The 23793-nt window shown below is 39.9% G+C and overlaps 2 protein-coding genes across 13 annotated transcripts in view; one reads left to right on the forward strand and one right to left on the reverse strand.

The window, feature by feature from the left end:
• Nucleotides 1-904, reverse strand: part of LOC116698585 (fibroblast growth factor 20) — a 3255-nt gene extending 2351 nt beyond the window's left edge. Inside the window, exon 1 of the mRNA XM_032530565.1 lies at nt 147-904. Within this exon, the coding sequence (XP_032386456.1) occupies nt 147-480 (334 nt within the window). The 5' untranslated portion in view covers nt 481-904. The remainder of the gene's footprint in view (nt 1-146) is intronic.
• Nucleotides 905-5638: 4734 nt separating this feature from the next.
• Nucleotides 5639-23793, forward strand: part of LOC116698320 (calcium uptake protein 3, mitochondrial) — a 29518-nt gene continuing 11363 nt past the window's right edge. For 4 of the 12 annotated variants that reach the window (XM_032530191.1, XM_032530201.1, XM_032530285.1 and 1 more), the window contains exons 1-9: nt 5639-5958; nt 9222-9369; nt 10760-10791; nt 11642-11720; nt 14912-14959; nt 16160-16239; nt 17522-17593; nt 18666-18707; nt 22022-22117. In XM_032530191.1, the coding sequence (XP_032386082.1) occupies nt 5695-5958; nt 9222-9369; nt 10760-10791; nt 11642-11720; nt 14912-14959; nt 16160-16239; nt 17522-17593; nt 18666-18707; nt 22022-22117 (861 nt within the window). In that variant the 5' untranslated portion in view covers nt 5639-5694. The remainder of the gene's footprint in view (nt 5959-9221; nt 9370-10759; nt 10792-11641; nt 11721-14911; nt 14960-16159; nt 16240-17521; nt 17594-18665; nt 18708-22021; nt 22118-23793) is intronic. The other 8 variants (XM_032530212.1, XM_032530230.1, XM_032530236.1 and 5 more) reach the window with 5 other exon arrangements.

Genomic DNA, 23793 nt, shown 5'->3' on the forward strand with positions numbered 1-23793 from the left:
GTGTGTGTGTGTGTGTGTGTTCCAGTGCTTCCACCATAAAGGCAACTGTCAGTCTACTGTAGAGCCCTAAAACAGAAATTTCCCATTATACTAATAGCCTACCACTACTATAATGAAAATAGGTTTATATGTGAAGGGGTGTGTACCGAATCTGCTGTGGTCCTTCCTGGTGCCCTGCACGGTGCCGTCGGGACGGATCTCCAGGTGGAAGCCGGTCCTGCAGTAGAGCTGTCGCCGCCTCAGAATCCCCTTCAGATGGCTGAGGTCCGCGAGGCTCCGGGACAGCCTCTCCGCGGACACCAGGTGGTCCTGCTGCTGCCCCTGTCCCCCCATCATCAGTCCGGTCACCGAGTTGTAGTCCACCGCTCCGGCTGGGGTGAGAACGAAATGAGAGCCAACGGGAGCCGGAGCAGCACCCGCGGTGCCAAAGCTGTCCAGAAATCCGTTGACGAAGCTCCCAACCTCCGCCGCTGCCCCCATCACAAATAAAAGAGCCGATCTGGTTTACAGCACAGGAGATTCAAGTGATGAGCACAGAGCCTTGGTACGAACCAGCCAGGGTCAGTCCGTGAAGCGGAGAAAAAGAAAAGTTAGACGTACAGGAGGAGAAAATCCCCAATGAGTGCGAGTTTTGGCGCAGTCACCATGCAGCACCGTTAATTAGATTGTCATCTAATTGAGATTAAACTCCCGCGTTATCTAGATGTGTGCAGGTATCCTCGGTTGCAGCAGCCCGTGTCCCTTCTTCTCCTCTCTTCTTCTGCTATTTATCCCTCTCTCAGGTCCTGTCCGCTCCCTCTCTCTCCTCCTCACCTCGGGATACTCCCCTTTGCTCCGGTGCACTTCAGGGCTCTCTCTCTCTCTCTCTCTCTCTCTCTCTCTCTCTCTCTCTCTCTCTCTCTCTCTCTGTTTTTCCTCAATTCACTTCAGCTTTTTTATTTCTGCTGTCGCCTCCGTTCTCTGAGCTCCTCCAGCAACAGAATATAGCGCAGTGAGACCGGTATGGGTACACTGCACACAACATCTAGGCTATATAACGCAACACTCCTTGGAGATTCACCACGAGTTGCCTTATAATGCAAATGCACCCCGATCTCCCCCGATGCGTATATCTGCTCCCCTTCATCCCTATGCTCATCGTTCTCCTGTCTCACCTTTGATGTTCAGTTTCAGTGGAGCGCAGGCACTTGGAGAGCAAATAAAAAACTAAAAAAATATTACCATGCCAGGCTTTCCCCTCACTTCCCATTGCATCACACCACAACCGCTTCACTCAAGCGCACATACGCCATGTCATATTGCTCATTCAGTGTTATAGATTTAACTGTTAGTGGATGTTTTAGAGGGGAGTGCGCATCTCAGCTGCAACCTGTGTGTGACACATAGAGAGAGTGTGTGTATATGTCAAACAGCATGAAAGTGATATAGCCATTAGCCTACCCTAAACGCTTTACAACCCCACGCCCCCGTTTCTGAAATGACTCAGGTGCGGCGGGGGAGAGAGGAAAGCCCCCATTTGCGTAATTTTCGCACTCGACTGTTGATTTATTGCCCCCGTTTTTATGTAAGCCAGCCGCACGTTTACAGCGCCCGCATATACACAAACATACACACACAATCGTACACGCGCCCACACACACACACCTGTGCAAACGACATCACTTGACTGTCGATCCCTTCATTGATCTTTCCACTGTGCTTTGAACAGGGCAGGAGCCCATATATCCTTAATTGTGGTCTTAAAAGACGAATCAAAGACAGAGGCTTCAAAGTGCAGGGATCTTGTAAGGGGATCAGGCAATAACAACCACAAGAGGGGAATATACCTGTTTGAACTGCAAGCTTGGATAATACCCCGACACTTGACACTTGAAAGCTTCAAAAGCAGATAATTCTTTATGCAAATGAACTAAGTTTGATATGCATAAATTTTTATTGATCAAAACTTTGGACATTTCATATTTGTGTAACAACTGCAATACCATATTGGTCACTTTCTGTAAGGAACAACACCCTTGAACTCATTGCAGACTAAATTATATTGCTTTATTCATTTTATTTGTAAAACAAAACATGATGTTGCGTTAGATTGTGGTTTATTTTGTATGGGAGATATGTAAAATAGGATTTGATCAAATTGAATGGTTGTCAAATATGGGATTTTGACTTGTAACTAGCACTAAAAAAATGTTAAATTTGACCACTCTTCTTCATTCATGCATTATCATTTGTTCAGATCTGCTTTGCTTGTGGTCAAACATGTTTGGTTTAGATTGTCGTTTGATCTGAGCAGTGGCACAGGGGAACATGTTCCATCTTATGTCATTGATTTTGGCGCATACACGCGGTCGTGCACACAAACGTACACGCGCACGCAGCTGCCCCTTCCCTTGAGAGTTGCGTTGATAAATGAGTTGAAGGTGCAGAGGTGTTTGTGTGGTCGCTATACGCAGGTCATTTTATACTCGTGTCGATTTCTCCAGCATGACAGGAAGACGGAGGCAGTGTGGGCATATGTGGTTTTCAAAAAAGCTGGTGTGCTCGTCTATTTATATGGGCTATGTTGTGTGGGGATATATGCACTGGTTGTGTGCATAGGTTTGTAAGACAGACGCACTTAATGGTGGCGTGCTTCTCCCTCTTTCCTTCGCTTTATTAGTATTTATAACCAGGAAAAAAAATCCCTTATTTTTAGAGGGGACAAGATCGATCAGAATCGCCGCAGGCTGATCAGATCCTCACGCATTTGATATCGATCAGGCCACATGAAGATTTCAACTACAATGCCACATTTCCACAAAAGGTGCAAGTTCCCAGGGTCACATGCCTTGCTTTAAAATATATTTCTGTTGGTTGACAGCCTTGTTTGTGACACGGGGAAGAGAGTGAAGCCAACCATAGCCACCACAGCAGTCATCGAGGAGGAGGAGGATGAGGCCCCCAGGGTCATACCCCCCTCACACACACACACACACACACACACACACACACACACACACACACACACACACACACACACAGAAATTATAACCTAATCGAATGCCTGGATAATGGAATAACTGAATAGGCCTAAATAGCCTAGAGGTTATTAATGTAAGTGGTTTCCAAACAAGGGTCTAGTAACTCTTAGGGTCCTTAAAAACAGGATTCAGAGGCCCCTATCAAAATGTAGACTGGTTAAATTTCATATATATTTAATCTATATAAGAAAATGCATAAGAATCAGAGATTTACTCTCACTACTTAACCCCAGATAGGTCTGGGATTCAAAAATCAACCAAAACGGCACTTGCTCCTTCTTGGACACACTGTTATCAAATGGGGGTGTGCAGGACCTAATGTGTTTCTGCTGGGAGGGAAATGCAGACAGTTATTATTAGTATTATTATTTTTATTATTATTATTTTTTACTTAGGCTATAGAGTAGGCTTTAGGCTATTTTAAAATTTTGAGTGCGTTGATATTGTTTTATAAAACAAAAAGTCTAATTATTTCTTCCACCACTGTTGATAACATGATGGTAAAATATGATCTCCAGTAGATTAATTACCCTTTAAATGTGCCCTTTCAACTATACGTCATTAGGCCTATATGGCCATACAGGTCTTGCCATATCATGTTACTGAATGTAATGTGTAGCCTCCTGTCGGTTTATTGTTTAAATTCTACTCATGTAAACTGGGTGACTAGAGGCCACTGTTTATCTTGGACTACATTCTTGTTTATAATTGTCTTCTGTTGAAATTAATTGCTCCCTCTCACTCTCACTCACTGAAGCATCAATGCCTCTCCACTAGCACTTTGCACTGACACTTGGCTCCCTTATTGAACAAACTGTTATCAAATGGGGGTGTGCAGTACCTAATGTGTTTCTGCTTGGAGCTCTTTAGCCTAAATAGGCACTTGAAATCAGAGCTGTTGTCAAGAACTTAATCAACTCCAAGTCAAGTCTTAAAACCAGGTCCAGTCAAGTCCAGACTAAGCCAAGACCGAGTCCTGTTCAATACCACAATCGGCACTAGTGTCTTTTTAATGCTATTATAGAAATCAAGGGGTCACATGGATGGACAGAAATGTTTTATCTATAAACAAGATTGTTCTATCGTTTAACAAGAAACTAATCAATGCTTAGAATTAAGACTTGAAGACCTTCACAGGTTTCTACAGGTACGTTAACTGAAATCCCTCAAAGGTATGCAACTTTTTGCATTAACAGCTACATCTAGGTTTTTGTTGAGTTTTGTACTTACAGTATCCCAACAATGTTCCAACTAGGCCTGCATGATAGGAAAATCTGCAATGTGCAATAACATTGTTCAATACTGTGATGATAGGACTTGCGATAAATAAACCAAATATTGAAGTGTGCATATTTACTAAACATTTCCCATCACAGCCAGGTTGCATTTAAATTCAGAACCTGGTTATAACTGAATGTTTTATATATAGCTAGGCATCTCCATCAGTCACCCAATTAGGGAGCCATTTGTTTTAATAGGCTGTTGATCTTGTTTGGATTGTGACCAAACAAAAAATCAAAGGAACAAATTAAGGGCTTAATAGCTTCATATTCAGCCATTTAAAGGGTTTATGTGTACCAAGAGGGTTTGATAGTCATTGTTTGATCTGTTTTAAAGTTTTGGCTAAATGGGGCTCATATGGTTATAGTGATCCACCGTGCTTCATGTGTGAACAGGTGACAGGCCCATCTATTAGACTTCTCCCCTTTATTCTCTCAGCATCAAAGTCATAAGAAAAGCCCCATCAGGTTAACATTAGTCTTACAAGTAAAAACTTAAATGAAGAGTTCATCTTTGATATTTGTTTGATATCTGCTCTCCATTTGCTCCTTTGATCCTGAACTTCTCACTGGAAATGTGATGCCACACTGACCATCAATGGAAAAAAAAGATTGACTAATGTTGACATCATTAGTCACTTAAAATTTCCCTAATGTAAACCGAGATGGTTGATAATAGATTTACTTAGGCTAAATACAATTTTGAGGTGATTTGTACTTGAGTATTTCAATTTTATGATACTTTACTTCTACTTTACCACTTTTGAGGAGGAAATGCGGTAGCCTACTTTTACTCCACTACATTTATCTGACAGCCGTTACTATTATTATTATTATTATTATTATTATTAATGTTTTTTACTTAGGTGATAGAGTATATATTATAGGCTATTTTAAAGCTTTGAGTCTATTGATATTGTTTTATAAACAAAAGTCTAATTACTTCTTCCACCACTTTTGACAATATGACGGGAGGCTAAAATATGATCTCCAGCTGATTAATTACACTTTAGGATTGATGTAGTCTATCAACTGAAGTCATTAGGGCTATGTTGCCATACAGGTCTAGCCATAGCACTTTACTGAATTTAATGTGTAGCCTCATGTCAGTGTATTCGTAAAATTCTACTCATGTAAACTGGTTGAATAGAGGCCACTGTTTATCTTGGACTTCATTCTGGTTTATAATGGTCCACGGTTGAAATTAATCACTCACTCTCACTCTCACTCAGTGGAGCATCAATTCCTTTCTACTGGCACTTTGCTCTCTGCCTCAGCATCAACGGTGCCCGCACATCTCGCGATGAGAGCGAGGAAACGCGATAGGTTTGTCCTGCCCGCAAAGTTATAATCACGGCAGCACAGCAGCGGCAGCGGCAGCCACTACAGCAGTAATGGCCGCGTTCCGCAGAGTGGCAGCGCTGGCCGGTAAGCTGAACCTCTTGTCGGCAGCGAGAAACGAGCTCGTTGGTGGTCAAACGGCCAGGGGAGGAAGAACACGGAGGTGTCTGGCTGTCGGGATGTGTCTTGCAACGGGAGGCGCCGTGGCGCTCTACTTCTACAACGATATGACGGTCGGCAGAGGCAGGAAGAGGATGGGGAGTCACAGCATCAGCGGTTTGCTACCGTCCATCCCGACCGTTGAAGCCAAGGAGAAGGTAGGAGGCTGACTTAAACTGGCGCTGCGGTTTGAAACCGTAACAAGGCTTTAAGTGACACGTAGCGACATGGTAGGTCGTTGGCAGAAATTGTATTCTCACTGTTGACATAGGGATCTCGGTGTGAAGGACTGTGGAGTAGGCTAGGCTAGATTTAAAACGACAGTCCACTAGAGAAAAGTAATCTCCTTCCACTAAAATGAAACCACATCGGCCCAGTTAGACGGGCCTACTAGTGTTTTGTATCCATGGCGTGGCTGGCAGTTTATATGTTTTCCTCTTGGGCGGATAAACTATGTCATTCATTTCCAGCTCATCCAGTGGAAACTGTGTGCTCACTGTCTGGCTGCAGGACGGTGTGCGCGCGCAGATGCAGGAACGGCGCTCTCCGCACGAGCTGGTGCTGAAATGATAGCTCGTTGAGTATGTTACTGTCATTGAGGCAGCTGTTTGAACTTCTCACAGCAACATTTTGAATTCAAGAGTAACACGTTGTTAAGTTACTTAACATACAGAAAGATACTATTTAAATTAAACAGTTTTCAGTGGTGGAAAAGTACTCAGATCCTTCAGATCATTTAAAGGTCAAAGGTAAAAAAAAATCTGTAATATGTAAACTAACTTCAGTTAATGGAATAAAAAGTAGTTTCCTCATAAATGTAGCGGGGTAGATATGTAAAGTTGCACGTAGGTATAGTATAAACCTTACCTACCTATACATAGTATAAATAGTCTACTCAAGTAATGAGTATAAGTGCTTCAAATTTGTGTTTAAGGACAGTACTTGAGTAAATTTATTGTACCTAGATTGAGTTTGAGATTGAAAAAAATTGGCACCATTTTGATAATTGATTGTAGATAATTGATTCAAGCAACAACTCTCCATGTTTGGTCATTGGACTTGTTAAATACATTTGAAGATGTCACCTTAGGCCTTAGAAATATGTTCATTATTTTGTTCACATTTTATGGGCCAAAAAAATTGTTTGGCCCATAAAATGTGAACAAAGTACAAGTACCTTCTAAAATTTACCATGGATGCTCTATTAGTTTATAAATCACACAAGCCAGAGGCAACAGAATATCCATCATATTCAGAACACATTCACATGTCATAAAGACCACTAACTTAACAGCGACACCGGATGTTAAGCATCTAACATGTGAGCATATGTTTACTATACATATCAGCTGCTTTATGACCAGTAGGTATGTCCTGATCAAGTTATTTTGAGTTGATATTGGATCTGCTAATACAGAGTCTGGTCTTATGCTTGTATGACAGAAAAGAGCTAATTTAAGCTACAACTTGAAAATGAGAGAAAACATAGACTTTAATTTCCAAAGATATTCAATGCTGATTAAACATGTATTTGCCATAATGAAATAACAGGTTTTTTGTAGGCCTACTGAAATGAACTGATACCAGTGGTTTGTTGGAGGATAGTAAATCAATCTAAAACATGTGCTAAAATGGCCATCAATCATGTAAAGTATGCAGGTTGTGAGTGCAAGGTTAGATCTTCTAAACAGCCACACTGCAGTGCAGGGATAAAAGAGTTGGCTGCTGGGACACTAGAATCAATGAGAGCCAGTTCAGAAGCAGGAGAGTCTATAAAAAGACGTGCAGGAGACCTGAGTAAGGAACAAGTTGGCTCCACCTTACTAGGGGAACACAATAACTCTAGTGGGAAAAGGGAAACACAACCATCTGCAACACTCCTGAAGAAAGGAGCATGAAGTAGAAGTAAAATAAACAGTGAGACACTGCTGGCAAAACTTGTAGCATTATCTTCAACGCTAAGAGGCAAATTAAGCATCACACTGAAAACTGCTACTTCCAATTTGTATTTGTATGATGCCTAGCAACAACAAAAAAATAGATTACAGTGTTATCAATTTCTGACACCACAGACTCAAGATCTGGTTGATATCTGCTGGGACCTGAGCTCGATTGAACTTTAATTTCTCTAAACTGAAATAATTAAACTTGATCTCAGGAGGGAGCGTAGGAGGGTTAGGCCAGTTTAACTCTGAGAAAACTGAGGAAGAGATGGACAGCTGCAGCTGTGAATGGAGAACACTGGGTTGCCTGAGGGGAAAACACCTGAAGTACCTGCTATGCAGTCAGGAGAACAAGACTAGGCGACAGGGACGGAGTAGTGGCTACATGACAGTAGAACTACACAAGAACACAGGGTACCACACTGCATGCCATTTCAAAACATTTTTTTCCAAGGAGCTGACATTACTTTTTACATCATATTGTGCAGCATGGCATGTGAACCTAGCTGCCTTTGCAAAACTTCATTCATTAGTGAGAGTCAAAGCCATGGGCGTCTGTACTCTTACACTTGATTACAGTGCATTCCTATGAAGCCTAGCACTCATCTCCTATTCATGCCTTCAAAAGCCCCCTTGGGGAAAACAGCATCAAAGCTTTATGAATGAATATGCGTGCTCATTAGCATGTTAGCTGAGCTGAGCAGGAACCTCAGTGCGCTGGGGCCTCCGGCCAAACAGGTTTAAATTTGGAAACCTCTCCGCTAATTACACAGCTTCATGCAGCACAATCTGTTGGCGTAGCAGCTCTCCTACATTGCAGCTAATCAAGTTGAATCCCCGGCCTCTTACAGACGGAGAGATGCTAATCAAGTAGAAAGTAGTGACAGTGTAGTTGTGTGTGTGTGTGTGTGTGTGTGTGCATGTGTGTGCCCCTGTTCTCCTTTTATTGTACTGCGCCAGAGGTGCTGACTGTTTCTAATCACAGAGAGCTAAATGGAGAGCGTTGATGCCAGGAATAGATGGATCTTTTCGTACAAAAGCAGTTTAGATTTGGGTGTCTGTGTGAGAGGCCAGATAGTTTTCCTTTTTGATAGATTAGGAAGTCACATTCAAACTATAATCATTGAGGCAAATGAAATATTTAAATCTGATGGATAAATTGTAAAAGTAAATTTTTACATATACGTTTTATTATAGCCTGCATTTTTCACGTAATATGACATCATGACCGCCACACACACATAATACACTTAATTTGATGTTAATATTGTCAGAAATATATTATTAATGAAATAACTAAAGTGTACTCCTTTGATTGCATTGTCTCCTGCCCCCCAGCTTTGCCAATAACTGTTTTGTTGCTGTAATTTTGTAGTTTTTTTTTTTTCAATGCTTGCCGCCTTAAAATCTTTTGATTAGAAGAAATATCCTAAAAATAACACAGTAATACTTTGTTTTTTTTGCTTTTGTGTCTGCAGGCCCGTCTGTTTGATTTTGAGGATGGAGACGTGTACATGTCGTCCCATGAGCATCGCTTCCGCATGTTTAGCTCTGTAGAGTATGATGGGCAGCTGTACATGACTCCACAGAACTTCATCGAGTCGGTCACCATGAACGAACCTCGAAGTAGGTTTCACTGACTCACAAATGAGCTTTTACACTTGAGTTCAAAACTCTTGGTCTGGGACAGTATATAATAAAATGAATGGGGTTTATATCCAGACTTGTTTGTATATTGTGTAGAGTCCATGTTTTCCTGGCCCAAAGTGTCTTTGAACTTCAGTTAAAAAAAAACCAAGCCATTTTAATTTTTGAAGATTTACAGTTATATTTATTTTTTTGACTGTGTCCAATTTTTACCTGGCATTAACGTATGGCTTATATATGGACTGTGCCCAGATTTTGATGGATTACATTTATATGACATCATGCATTAAATGTATCTTTTCAAACAGTACGGTTTCATCCTGCTGTTTTAGCATATTACAATATCCATTTTATTAGTTGTCTGCTGGCCAGTTCCAAATATTAAAGTTAAGTTATATTTCTGTTGTTTCCATATTTGTAGTTTGACAACCAATTTTTGGATGATCATTTCTGATCGAAAATTGATGTCCCAAAATGGTTGTCAGTGCCAGGTGTAAAATATCCATTTAATTTTTACTGAAACCAAGTTTTAAAACACTTTAAAAACGCCTGCGCTGTTTCTGTCAGCCTGCTGCCAGTTGTAACAGATTAGCCCTGGCCAGCCAGCCTCAAAGCAGATGGCTTTACAGCTATTGTTTAGTCTGAGGTTAATGTTAGTCACACACACACACACACACACACACACACACACACACACACACACACACACACACACACACACACACACACACACACACACACACACACGCACACGCACACTTGTCCACATTCCAGTTGCTCACATTTACCCTTCCTCTTAACCAGTAAATACTTTGTGACAACTGGTTTAAAAATGCCCTTAAAAGATGAGGTTATCACAAACGCCCGTCTAAAAGAGCTACCATTCCTTTCTTCAGAGGGCATGATATTGTATTGCGTGCAAACTGCGCACCTGTATGTGTGTTTATATCTACGATCGGCTCGCTTACATAGGATACAGCCACACATACCCTCTTAGCAGCCGACATCCTCTAATGCCCCCTTTGAAGTTGAATTAGATGAACTTTGTTGTATAAAACAGAACAAAAGTAGCATGTGCTTTTACAGGGACATTCCACATACTACAAAGACAAGCACGGGGCACTTTAGACTGTACAAATGGGCCTGTGATGATGACAGTGTATATAAAGTGAATGCGTCTGCGTGTGTTAGTGTGTGTGTGTGTGTGTGTTACTGTGTGTGCGTGTCTGTGTGTGTGTGTGTTGTGACTGTACCCAGCACATTAAGACCCATTTCTAGATCATACAGATGCTATCTAACCAAGCCCACCCAAACTTTCTTCTCCTCTTTCCCTTCTTTTTCTCTTCTCTTTTGTCTGGTTCTCTGGCAGTCAAGAGGCCCTGGAGGTCCCTGGCCAAACAGGTGGGAGACACACTCTTAATGCGTCTTTCTTTTGCTGTTGCAGGCCTCTGTTGCATGTTACATCTGTTGCAGACTCTGCCAAGTTAAAATCCTGATTTAATCAGGATTGTTGAAGAGTTTCTTTGTGTGAATGTAAAGGTATAATAATAATCTACATGTATAATAGCATTAGTGTATACCACATCATTATTGATTTCATTGTCACTATATGTAAAGAAACCACATATGAAGGAAGCCTTTAGTGGCCTACACACTGCATTTTACACTGGATGCTATTCCAGGCCTGAAAATTAAAAAAACAAAAAACAGAACCTCTGATCCATTCATTCAACACAAATTGGGTGCTTTGCTTCCCTGCCTTCCCTGCGCACTTCCTCCACCAGTGGTTTATTAGTTGAAAGCGTGGCTTGCATGCAGTACACATTTGCATTACTGCTCTCTACAGGAAGCTTGAATGTGTATTGTGTCATTCACATGGCCATTCTAGTACAGCACGAGATACAAGCAAAAGGAAACCTGCTAATTAAACATTGCTCCATAGTGCCAACAGAGGTAAAACAAACTCCACAGGTTACCTATTTACATCCAATGGACATGTTTTCAAATGGTTCTTTGCTTTCTTTCTTCTACTTGATTGCAAGAAAACAGTTTAGATACAATACTGCAATAAATAACATGTCAAGATGGATAGTTTTGTTTGTTCTTTCCTTCTTTCCATGGCACGATACCCTCGCTCTCAGTTTCTGTCCATGTTAATGTCATGTTTGAATTTTAAAGATTAAGTTTTGTAGTTATATGGTGTATGTCAGGCAACTCACTTGTAAATTGTGTGTTTTTGTGCGCTTGTCAGGAGCTGGAAAAGGTTTTGTCAGAAACTCCCCCAGTGTGGAGAGGGTCCTCCAAACTGTTCCGCAACCTGAGAGAACGAGGTCGGAGAAGATACACGCACGCACACACGCACGCACGCACGCAAGCACACACACACACACACACACACACACACACACACACACACACGCCACCCACACACACACACACACACACACACACACACACACACACACACACACACACACCACATAAATAACACTGATTTAATTGTTACAAAGTAGTGAGATAAAAACAAGGTCAGAGAATGTCATTTGATTAGGATTTGGGTTTTGCTTAGCCATTACGTTCATTTGCTTTATAGATATACTCAATATACTAATTTCCTGTAAGTATGTACAACTTATTTTTCTGTTGATATGAGCATCAGTGATGAAAAGTTGTAACATTTTACAGCATTTTTGCAGTTTTTAGTGCAGTGGCTTGTCTGTATGAATACCAGGCTTACCTGCTGATGTTGTGACTAAATAGCGTTGTGTTTGTGTGTGGTGTGTGTGTGTGTGTGTGTTGTGTGTGTGTGTGTGTTTGTGTGGGTGTGGTGTGTGTGTGTGTGTGTGTGTGTGTGTGTGTGTGTGTGTTTGTGTGTGTGTGGTGTGTGTGTTTGTGGTGTGTGTTGTGTGTGTGTGTGTGTGGTGTGTGTGTGTGTGTGGTGTGTGTGTGTGTGTGTGTTGTGTGTGTTTGTTTGTGTGTTTGTATGTGTTTGTGTGTGTGTGTGTGAGTCAGTCATCAGTCAGTCACTGGTTGTCTCTAATCGGGGTTGAAGCCATGCTGTCCTTCCTCAAACAACCTGCTGAAAAAACAACTAAAAATAAACCCCTGCTCCTTCTCCTCCCATCCCCCCCTCTGTCCTCTCCACTTCATTGTAGCTTTCCTACACACACACACACACACACACACACACACACACACACACACACACACACACACACACACACTTGGAGTTGCTAAATACAACTTACACTCTCTTTCTCTATCTTGATAATGTTTTACACCTTGTTACTAATGTGTGTGAGTGTGTGTTGTGTTTACGCTTAAGGGACCAGTATCCAGGAGCATTGGCCTCATCATTTTTTTAATCAGACAGATAGAGAGAAAAAAACAGATACAAAAAACTGAGAGGAAATGAAAAAGGAGATAGAGAGAAAGGGAAGTGGTGTGTAAAGGAACAAATATTTACCGAAAAACAGACTAAGTAGAGTGAGGAATGAACACAATGAACACAAGAGGAAAGAGACAGTGTAGTTATATAGAGTGTGCATGTCTATTCAAATTGCTGATGGCATGTTACAAAGATCATACACACACATACACAGACCTCCCTACTTAATGTATTTTTTCTGTTACCTCTAAACCACTGTTTTGTTTATTCACACATTTATTCAAATTTGTGTGTGTGTGTCTGTATATGTGTGTGTGTGCATGCATGCGTGCACGCTGATGTCCAAACATGCTCCTCTTCATGCCATTATGAGCGAGAACAGTTAAAATCCTTGGGATGGCTTTGGATTTCTAAGAATGACATAGCTATGTGTCAGACAAAGGAATGCATAGTGTTGCCTGAACATTGTTGACTGTGTTTTGGCGGGAGGGCAATACAACGTGTCGGTATTGGTTGGCCTTGTGTTACACAATTATCTGGCACAGTACTTTGGTTTAGAAACATCCAATATATTCAGCAATGTGATGAGTTCAAGGTCACGTGATTATGAGTATACCATAGCATTCTGGGCCTTTACAAGACAGACTACAGCTCAATTGTAAATCCTTATTGTCAGCCATCAATCTTATCAGTTGTATGAATGTACCTGTAATGAGTTTATGTTTTACTGGTGTTAAAAGCATTATTTAGAACTAGAACAGTCCCATATCTTTTCTTCTTAAAAAAACCTTGTCTTAGTCAGAAACAGTTATGATATGGGGCTGTAAAGCCGTTGAGAAATTGTGATATTGGCTTATGCAAATAAACCTGACCTTTTATTTTTGACATACTATCATCTTATTATTATATCCATTTCTAGACAAACACAATATTTTAAAACGTATAGAAACAAGCAAATATAAAAAAATTGCTATAATGGATACATATTTAAATAGCAAACGTAGTATCAAACTAAATTAAATTTTGTTTGGACTGATCATTGACTTTGTTGGAAAGTTTTTTCTCATGGTGATAATTACTGTTTGGGACTTAATGTTTACCCACCCTTTTAATCAGTAGAATATCACAAAGTGTGTGAGTATAAACATACAGAATGTATTTTAGAAACTTGAGCAGTTTCAGAGTGTATCCCCTGGTTTTCACACAGCTCAGGCTACATGGAGGGAAAAAAGAATTCAGTTCCAAACCAGCTCCTCTACACAAAGCAGTCAGGCATCAGGAAAACACAAGGCTTACACTGGTTTTAGCTGGTGTCATGTTCACCTACACACACATACACACACATACATGGGAAAGCAGTCTCCCGTAACACTCAAGCAAGTCACCCTGAACTATCTGAGCGATCAGACAGAAAGCGTAAAAGAGGGAGAGAGAGATAGACAGAGAGAGAGAAGAGACAGAGCTACAAAGATTCCTAAATGGGCCTGAAGCAAGAAAGGATCACCTCCTGAAACATTTTTCACTTGCTTATCTAAACACAGACACATACACATGCACACACCCCTACAAGCCAGTGTCTTTACTTTGGACACTTGGGGTGTAGAAAAAGAAACGGTGTGTGGCCAAATGGCTTTTGGCAGCTAAAGCTCCAGAAGACACATTTTAAGATGCTATCTTCATGAAAAGGGTGGAAGTGGATAGTGTGTGTGTGTGAGTGTGTGGGTGTGTGTGTGTGTGTGTGGTGTGTGTGGTGTGTGTGTGTGTGTGTGTGTGTGTGTGTGTGTGTGTGTGTGTGTGTGTTGTTTGTGTGGGTTGTGTTGTGTGTGTGTGTGTGGGGTGTGTGTGGTGTGTGTGTGGGTGTGTGGTGTGTGTGGTGTGTGTTGTGTGTGTGTGTGTGTGTGGTGGTGTGTGTGTGTGTGTGTTGTGTGTGTGTGTGTGTGTGTGTGTGTGTGTGTGGTGTGTGTGTGTGTGTGTGTGGTGTGTGTGTGTGTGTGTGTGGGTGTGTGTGGTGTGTGTGGTGTGTGTGTGTGTGTGTGGGTGTGTGGTGTGTGTGTGTGTGTGTGGTGTGTGTGTGTGTGTGCGCGCTGAATGTGACCTTTTCTTTAACTCTTTCTGTCTTGGTCTCTTTACTAGGCATCATCTCATACACAGAGTACCTGTTCCTGCTCTGCATCCTGACAAGTGAGTCAATTCAGTCTCTCCACACTTTCTCCACCTCATTTTCTCCTTATTTATTCAAACTTTCTCTCACTTTACTGTAGCAGTATAATGTGCCTGTTTTGGGGGAAAGGTTAACTACATGCTATGAACTATGTACTCAAGCCCACCCAGAATTTAACAAGACTCTATTATAACACAAATCTGGTAGTTTTTCCCTTCCCCTTAAGGTAGGACAGAAATGGAGAAAGAGACAGAGAGAAGAAGAAAAATACTTACAGCCTTTCCAAAATTAAATATAGAAAGGAATGTGAGGCTTGAAAAAAGAAACTGCACTTGTTACTCTCTGAGCAATTTATTGCACTATATACCACCCATTACACCTTCCAAAATGTTAAATATATATGCCGTTCTTTCCCTAAAAGTCAGAAATTAAAAGCTTTTTCTTTTCTGTAAATGATCACTCACCAGACCAGTGTCAATGTTTAAAGTTTTTATCTAACTGATTAAAATGAAAATTGCAGCTGCATTTCTTCCTAGAGAACATCCCAGGTGTTGTCTAGTGTAGCTTAGTGGGTGTCCACATCAAATGAGAGAGCTGTCATTAATCCTGAAAACATTAATGAGGAAAGGCATGTTAATTAAACAATGTTAATTGGAAATTCAGATGGGAAGATACAGTAAGGGTGGATTTGTAAAAACTGGTCTTGACAACTGAAATTCAGTTCCAAACATGTTGTACCTGCATGAGTTTCAATAATGATATCAAATTATTATGTACTGCATGATATCTTGGACTTCCTATTTGGGTTGAAGGACCAGCAACGACTAAAGTAGAAACAACTCTGGGTTTGTTCAAAAATGTCCTCAGTTTGTTTCTGGTTAATCTGTAGCAAACATATGCATGCTGGTATTTCTAGAATAAAGACATAAAGTGACCCAAGCCTTATCTGATTTGGTAGACTTGATCACTAAGAAATGGCTAGAGTGAAAAAGTCAGATGTTAACTGTAACTCATAGTCCTTTTAGATGTACCTACATGCCCCATCTCACTCCTGTCTAGCCTATATGCCACTTGCCATTGTATATGTTATTTCTGGATGCAGAATTGCCTTTAATACACACACACACACACACACACACACACACACACACACACACACACACACACACACACCACACCACACACACATCACCCTACTTGCTCTCCTCTCTGTTCTCCAGAGCCCCATGCTGGCTTCAAGATTGCTTTCAATATGTTTGATCAGACGGCAACAGGGGGATGCAAGAGGGAGTTCTTGGTGGTGAGTCTCTGATACTGAGAGAAAGTCCATCCCATGACTGTTATTATTACCATCACCTTTTTTCTCCTATCACAAAAGGTCAAGGTTAAGATACTAAAGATATTGACAATCAGTGCAAAGTGACTATCAGTAAAACAGGGATGGACAATTAGAAATCTCTTATGTACCTTAAATCTCACTGCCTTAATCTGAAGCTGCTTTTTTGTTACATTTAAAAGTGGATTTTATGTTTACTTTTTCAAAAGACAGCATACTATCCTATGTCTTTTTACTGTAACTCTAACCTGCCTATTGGACTGCAGATGGAAATTAGCCCTTGGGCTACAATCTGGCTCATTTACGTGTACTGTTGTGCAGGTTCATCAATGTGCATTGTCCTGAGTTAATAATAAATAAATAAATAAAACATCTGAATAGCCTAACTGTAATAGTATTTCTTTAGATAAAAAATCTATAAGGGCTACATGTGTCTTGCTTTCTTTGTGGGATGGGACCAACAGATTTTTTATTGAAAACCCTACTGCAGGCAGGAAGTGATCAGAATCCCTGTGGAGGCTGGTGGGAGTGGGATGGTATACCAGCGGGAGGTGGTGGTAATGGTTGAAGATCCTGTGGGAGGGAGTGGGCAGGAGCAGGACCGGAAAAACATGTAAAAACACACATTGATAGTGATTCGGTGATAGGCTCTGATTTTCAGACTTTGCCTAAAAATTACATCTATGGTCAAATGAAGGGAATATTAATTCAAATAAACCCATAATGAACAACGTCAGGTACTTTATTGATCACAACATCCCTTTATAATTGATACTGTGGTGTTTGGTGTAATGCTGTAGGTAACATTATTAATTCACATTATTAATTCAAATCGATAATACAATTTGGTGAATAAAAAATTGTTTAGTGAATAGACTAAAGTTGCTGTTAATGATGTTTTCCTTGGCCAGTACATTGAAAGCAAAATACAAAGCTACGGCCAGTTACTGTCCCTAATATATAATATGATTGATAGTTATACAGCTCAAGTTTTCTGCCCAGTGTGATTGAACTTTGACTTACCTCATTATTTATGCAACCAAAAGTCCTTTGAGAAGCCTAACTAGAAAACCAACACTCTCTTAATTGTGTTGTCAAAAGGCCAACTCTTGAATCACATCATAGACCAGCATGAAAAAGTGTGCAACTTTGTGAACTCAGTGAATGTTACACACATATGAACATTTAAGCTTCAGAGTTTTAAATCTGGCTTTGAACCAGATCCTCCTTCCTTCTCTCATTACAGCTTCAGGAGATCTTCCGGAAGAAAAATGAGAAGAAAGGGAGAAAAGGAGATGCTGAGAAGTCGGCACAGTTGGTAAGAAAGTTGGTAATGTGGGACGAGGGTGTGTTTGTCTGTTGGAGGAAAGGCACATTCATAATGATAATGAGATTCTTTCACTAATCATCCTTACTACAGCCAGCAGTGAAACAACCATTAATTATTATCAATGGGGTAAACTTGAAAGAAAATGTCCTGGAGGTTAATGTAACAGTAAAAAAAAACACATTACTGTTTTTTAAAATGGCATTTTAATACATCCATGAGTGTAGATTGGATGACACAACATGAATGCTGTGTTAAACTGTGGATGTATTGAAAATAACATATCATCATCCAACTTAAATATTATCTGTATTTTAGCAAGTATTAAAGTTAGCTAAACCCTTTATGTAACCATGAGTGCATGCTGCCCCATAGTAAAAGTTTCTGACAATGTGGTATCTCTTCTGTTTTTACTCTGTACTGTGTAATTGGATACACTCTTAAAAGACGTTGTCCTTTTTTAACACTTCTTTGATTTAAGTTTTGGTCACCTTGCTTTACTACTCTGAATTATGCTTTTTATGTTTATACCTGCAGGCTTGGTTGCTTATTGTACAGTAGGTTTAATCTTAATAAAATATAAAACCTGTATGTGGAATTACAGCCAAAATAATAAATTGGTTAGACTGGGTGAGTTTTTGATTTTTACAGATATATTGCTGCTGGCATATATGTCGGTTAATATCAAGATAAGTTAGTACGGAAATGCCAAAGATTTGTTGATGTGATTTGTCAAGTAAGTTGAGAAAGAGTTTGTTTTTCACATATAAACTGGCAATTTTGGTCATAATTCTTAAAAAAAAGGAATTTAAGAGAGCATTGTCAAGAAGGTTTGTTGATGTTATTTGTTATGTAAAAACATGACCATGGGCAGAAACATAATGTTTAAACTAACAGATGTCAAATCAAAAATGTAATCACAGATGTGTTGAAAATGACATCCCTCTGCAGAGCGTATCCACAACCTCTCTGCATGTACTAACATGTCTTCTTTCTTCCTCCCTCCTCTCTGACTGCATGCTCTGTCCTCTTTCTCTTCCTCGTGTCTCTCTCTGTGTGTTAGAGTATGCAGCTCTATGGATATCAGGTTGCCCCCATGAACAGCGTATGTATCTAAAACTGTAACCCCTTAGTCTCCTTTCTCCTCCTCTTTAAATTGTTAAAGAAAATGATATAAGGATAATTAAAGTAACAGAGCGCTAGCCGCTTCTGTCAGCTGGTCACTACATTCTACATGGTTTTATTTGGAAAAAAAGCAGTATATGTTTAAAGAAAATCATCAAAACTACAATGGGGACTTAAACATGAATATGATCAAAGGTTAAAGGTGCTGTAGGTAGGATTGTGAAGATCCAAGACATAGCCAAAGAATTTGAACATGGACAACTTCTCAGTCCCTCCCCCCCTTTTTGCTAAAGCCCAAACAGTCTCCTAAGCCCCTCCCCCCACAAGGGAGAACGAATGTGTGTGCATGAGCAGTGATCAACAAGCAGTTAGACACGCCCCCTGGCCATGATTGGTATATCTGAACAGGGAGCGGTGACTTTTGCAAATCACTACAGGCTGTAGGTGGTGCCAGAGGAGCCGGAATTTGCTTTTTTTTAATTACCTGCTTCATGTAGTTCTACTCAAACATACGGCAAATATGACAGAAAGTGGTAGACAGTGGTAGAACAATATTGCAGAATATCTAGAACCTCTCCTGAACTCTGTGATCGACTGTCATTCTGTCATTATTTTTTAGAACGTTTTTTTACCCTTATTTTGTAGTAATATTTCTTAATTGACAGAATATTTTGAGTTTGCATTTCTCATTAATGGGAAATATGATTAAATGAATAGTTCGAAATTTTAAATTACATTTATTGGATGTCGGGCGATATGGGAACAGGGATAATTCAGCATATAATAGGTTCATATAACAAGTTCATGTAATAGGTGAGTTTTACTAACAGATTTCCTAAATAATAAATCTCATGATCCAACACCAGTTTCACGACCTGCTGGGTATCTAGCAAATCCTTTAAAATTCCCTTTGTTTTGTTAGGACTATTTTACTTAATTCAAGGCACTCTGGTAGGTTTGTTGGGTGCAAATGTCAATTATATTGGGATCCGTGGAAGACTGTCTAATGCCTCTGTCACCCACTTTTGTGTTTTGACCTGGTCTTTGAAAAATTCTTAACCCTTGATCCAGTCCAGGAGAGATGAACTCTTATAAAAAGAGAGTGATGTGATTTAGAATGACTTGAGGCCTTCTAAAGCTCTAAACCCGATCAGACACTGTCCCTTTTAGACTGTTTTTGGACACGTGCTGTTTGTTTGAAGCTGTTTGTTCCTGTTGGGGTTTTTGTTAACTCACAGAGAGAGGAGGATATTTTTTATTGAAGGAGGTCTGAGCTACAGACAGAAAGTTGCTTCTATTTTGTGAGCACATTCACACTTGCATACATAAAGGAAGAAAACAGGGTAAATGTGTCTGCTGAGTGGTGTGGCATCCAAAATTAAACATGTTACTTTAAAACAGAAATTCAATTGAGAGAAATATTTATTTTGAACATACTATTAAGACTGTCTTGTTAAATTTTGAACAAAGAAAAGAAAAAGCTCCATTACAGATGAACTTATTGATCCCATATAAAGCTAGAAACCAAAATCACCATAATAATAATGGATTTTTGACACTGCAATAGTGTGCACACTGCAACAGGTCATTTCCTGCCCTTAATTTCCACTTAATATAAAATGATAACCATTTTTGAAGTTTGCCCACCCTGAGTGGTAATACATATATACTAATAGAGATGTAGTATAGTGCAGCAAAGAAGGATGGAGGCTTAAGGAGGAAGTGTACACATCCAGTAACTGGAGGCTACCCGCCAGTAGTCTCTATTCATACTATGTGCGTTCTTTATTTCTCTCTGTCTCTCTCTCTCTCAGATGCACACACACACACACACACACACACACACACACACACACACACACACACACACACACACACACTCCTTGCCTTGTCAGTGTTGTGATGGATAGCTACATTGTCACTGTGAAGTTAAGAGCGGTGCAGGGTCATGTTAAAATGGCTGCATTCTCCCTGGAGAGACCGACGAAGTGGGTGGTCAGGTTGTCTTTTATAAAGGCAGGATACACTTTTAACAGAAGCAGCTCTTTTTTGTGGAGTTGGACAACTTTATGTTCAGCCGGTTCACGATTATAGGAAATATAGTAAAACATGCTTTTAAGGGGAAAGAGTTGTGAACTAGCTTCAGAGCTCATTTAGATATACTTTTTTTACCCTTATAATTTTTCAAATTTGGCTTGTGTTTGTTGTTTGTTTGACACTAATGGGTTTTTACGTTTGGTGCTTACAGTGGATAGTGTGAATTTATAGTTGAATCAAACATCACAAATGGATATTACTACTATAATTGAATTGATGACAGAACATATTTCTTCCTCCCCACTTGTATTAGCCATTTTTCCTAATAAACAGCATTTAATCAATGTACGGTTAGCAAATAATTTAGAGTGCCTATAGTTTACAATGTGCTCTATCCATTTTGGCAAAAATAGAATGGATGGGGGTTGCCAAATAAGGCAGTTCAGTGAGCGCAAGATCAGAATTATCTTGATCAAGTATAGTCTATTTATTGAAGGTTCACTTGGTGCGTTTTATAAAAATAAGTTTTTGCTATTTTTGCAGAAACTGTCACTATACAACACTATTACAAGTTTCCACCGTGCCCGAAGGAAAGCAGCCTATCAGAGCTGAGGATTTGCTAACTCACTGTCAATGACTGCTCGTAAATTGTGGTTAAAAACTGTTACTGCATTGCCTATTTCTCACCTAAAATGTTTTCAGCAACATATTGTTTACATATTAGCTGTAAAATGGGAATTTTTGTGGCCAAGTTTAGCTAAAACCAAGCACCATCCACTGGCTGCTGGAGCAAACATTATCATTTTATAGCTAAAAAAGTACAAAATATGTTTCTGAAAACATCTGATGTGAGAAATAGGTAATGCAGTAACAGAAAAAATGATTTGTATTTAATCAGCGCTGCCTAGTTTTACAGTTTGATTGCAGTTCACGTGCTGTCATTGACACTGCGTTAGAGACTCCTCGGCTCTGATTGGTTGTTTTTCTCATTTCATTCGAAGCCCCAGGAGGAGGCAGAGAAATGTGATTTTTTTCACAGATGATCTGATTCATGTAGTACTGCCAGGATATAGTGACAGTTAAAGCAAATATGAAATCATGAATATGCAGTACATGTACTGCAAATGTAGTGTAGTGATGATCTGTTTGTAAATATATTAAGATTTGATAGAGTGAATATTGGAAGCTGAAGTCTATTTCCTAAAGCGGATGAATTGTAGGTGAACTGACCCTGGCCCTGCTTGACCGCTCCTACAGGTGCTAAAAAAAGACAGTCAGGAGTTTGTGGCGCGGAGTTACTGGGACGTTCTGAGGCGAAGCGCCAGTCAAGTCCTCTTTTCTGACCTGGCGGAGGTACACAGACCCACTTGTTCTCTGTCATCCCTTTATTATCATCCTTCACTCTTCAGTTTCCTGTAGTTAATGTTGAGCCTCCAACTGACCCCATAGATCCAGCATAATGTAACTGCATCAAGCTTGGCCAGAATAAGACCAAAAATGTTTACACTTCAAAATAAAAGCTTTGAAGGCCTTTATCTTTAACTTCTGGAGCAATCATGCTACTCAACGTTTATGTGGACCAAAATCTGTTTTTATTTAAAATACTTTTTACGGCTAAAAGAGAAGAAAGAATCAAATATATTTTTCAATATGGGCTTGTTGTAAACGGTTATGATCACCCTAACACTTTTATTCTGGTTTTGCTTGATACTGATTATTTACATAGACTGACTTGTAATCTTTCTTTCTACCTTTCTTTCTTAAACATTACTTTATATAGAATTTAGATTACTCTGTATCAGCCAGACTTCTATCTCACTTTTTCACAAAGCCAAGTAGGGTACAGAAACTACTGTCGTTTTCTTTCCATAACTCGAGAATCCTCCAAATGTTTGAAGTGTCTTTCCCATTTCATTGAGTCACTCCCCATTCATTCCTAATGAACAAATATGGCAATAACTTCTTAATAGTTAAGAATATATAATAATCTTGTTGATTATTGTTTCTAAGGATTTGTACCTATTGTAGTGTTGTGACAGTATTGATATAATAATAGTTAGTTATATACAATTTATTGTAATGTGCATACTCTGATAACCTGTTCTGTTTCTCACCTGCCTTCTGTCACTTGGTCTCTGCGTTATGCCTTTGTATGTGTATCTGTGCCTTGTTATTTGTGCTGTGTTGTGGCTAGTGTCGTACCTTTGGTGTTAAATCATTCTCGGTTTACACCACAACAGGTTTAATCACACTTGTATAATGATAAGAAGGATTACTGCAGAGCACATACAAAAATCCTGATTATTATAGCACTACACACTTATACTGAATCTTATAGAATTGATGAGTAGGATTGAGTAGTCTGTTGCTTCAATGCTACTTCAGCAGTTCAAACCAAATGGTGACCTGAACTACCTATGGCTAGCAGGCTATTGGTACATTCAAACAACCGTCAAGCTTCTACCTCCAAGTTTAGCCATATTTGATGTTATTTATCCAATCATTCAAGTAATTTTGAAAAAACAATACAGGAGTCTACAGCTAAAACAATGTCAAACAATGTCAAAAAATCAGGGGATCACAAAAGTCAGTACGAATCATCCTCTGGAGAACATGAATATCTGTACAATATAACTACAATTCATCTGATATTTGTTGAGATATTTTAGTCTGGACCAAGGTGCTGGAACCAACCAACAGACCGGAATTGCCATCTCTGGAGTCTTGTCACTAGCGTGGCTAAAAATCTGTTGAACACAAACTGATAAACCGGATGCAAAGTAAAACATTTCTGCCGAATTTCTCATTTTGGCAAGCCAATGGCTTCTTCATGGTAATGATTACTAACAGCTAACAGCGCTAGCAAGCTAAGTGACTAATGACAGGCTGTGGTGGTAGCGGAAGCTGAGGTGGAGATAATGACAGTGGAGCATAATGGGACTGACCTTGTATTTACACCGTGCAGCCTTTCATCTGCCGGGATGTCAGACGGACAGAACAGATGCATCAGATGGGGGGGGGGGGGGGGG

The sequence above is a fragment of the Etheostoma spectabile genome, chromosome 2, assembly GCF_008692095.1.
Source record: "Etheostoma spectabile isolate EspeVRDwgs_2016 chromosome 2, UIUC_Espe_1.0, whole genome shotgun sequence".
NCBI classification, from domain to species: domain Eukaryota; kingdom Metazoa; phylum Chordata; class Actinopteri; order Perciformes; family Percidae; genus Etheostoma; species Etheostoma spectabile.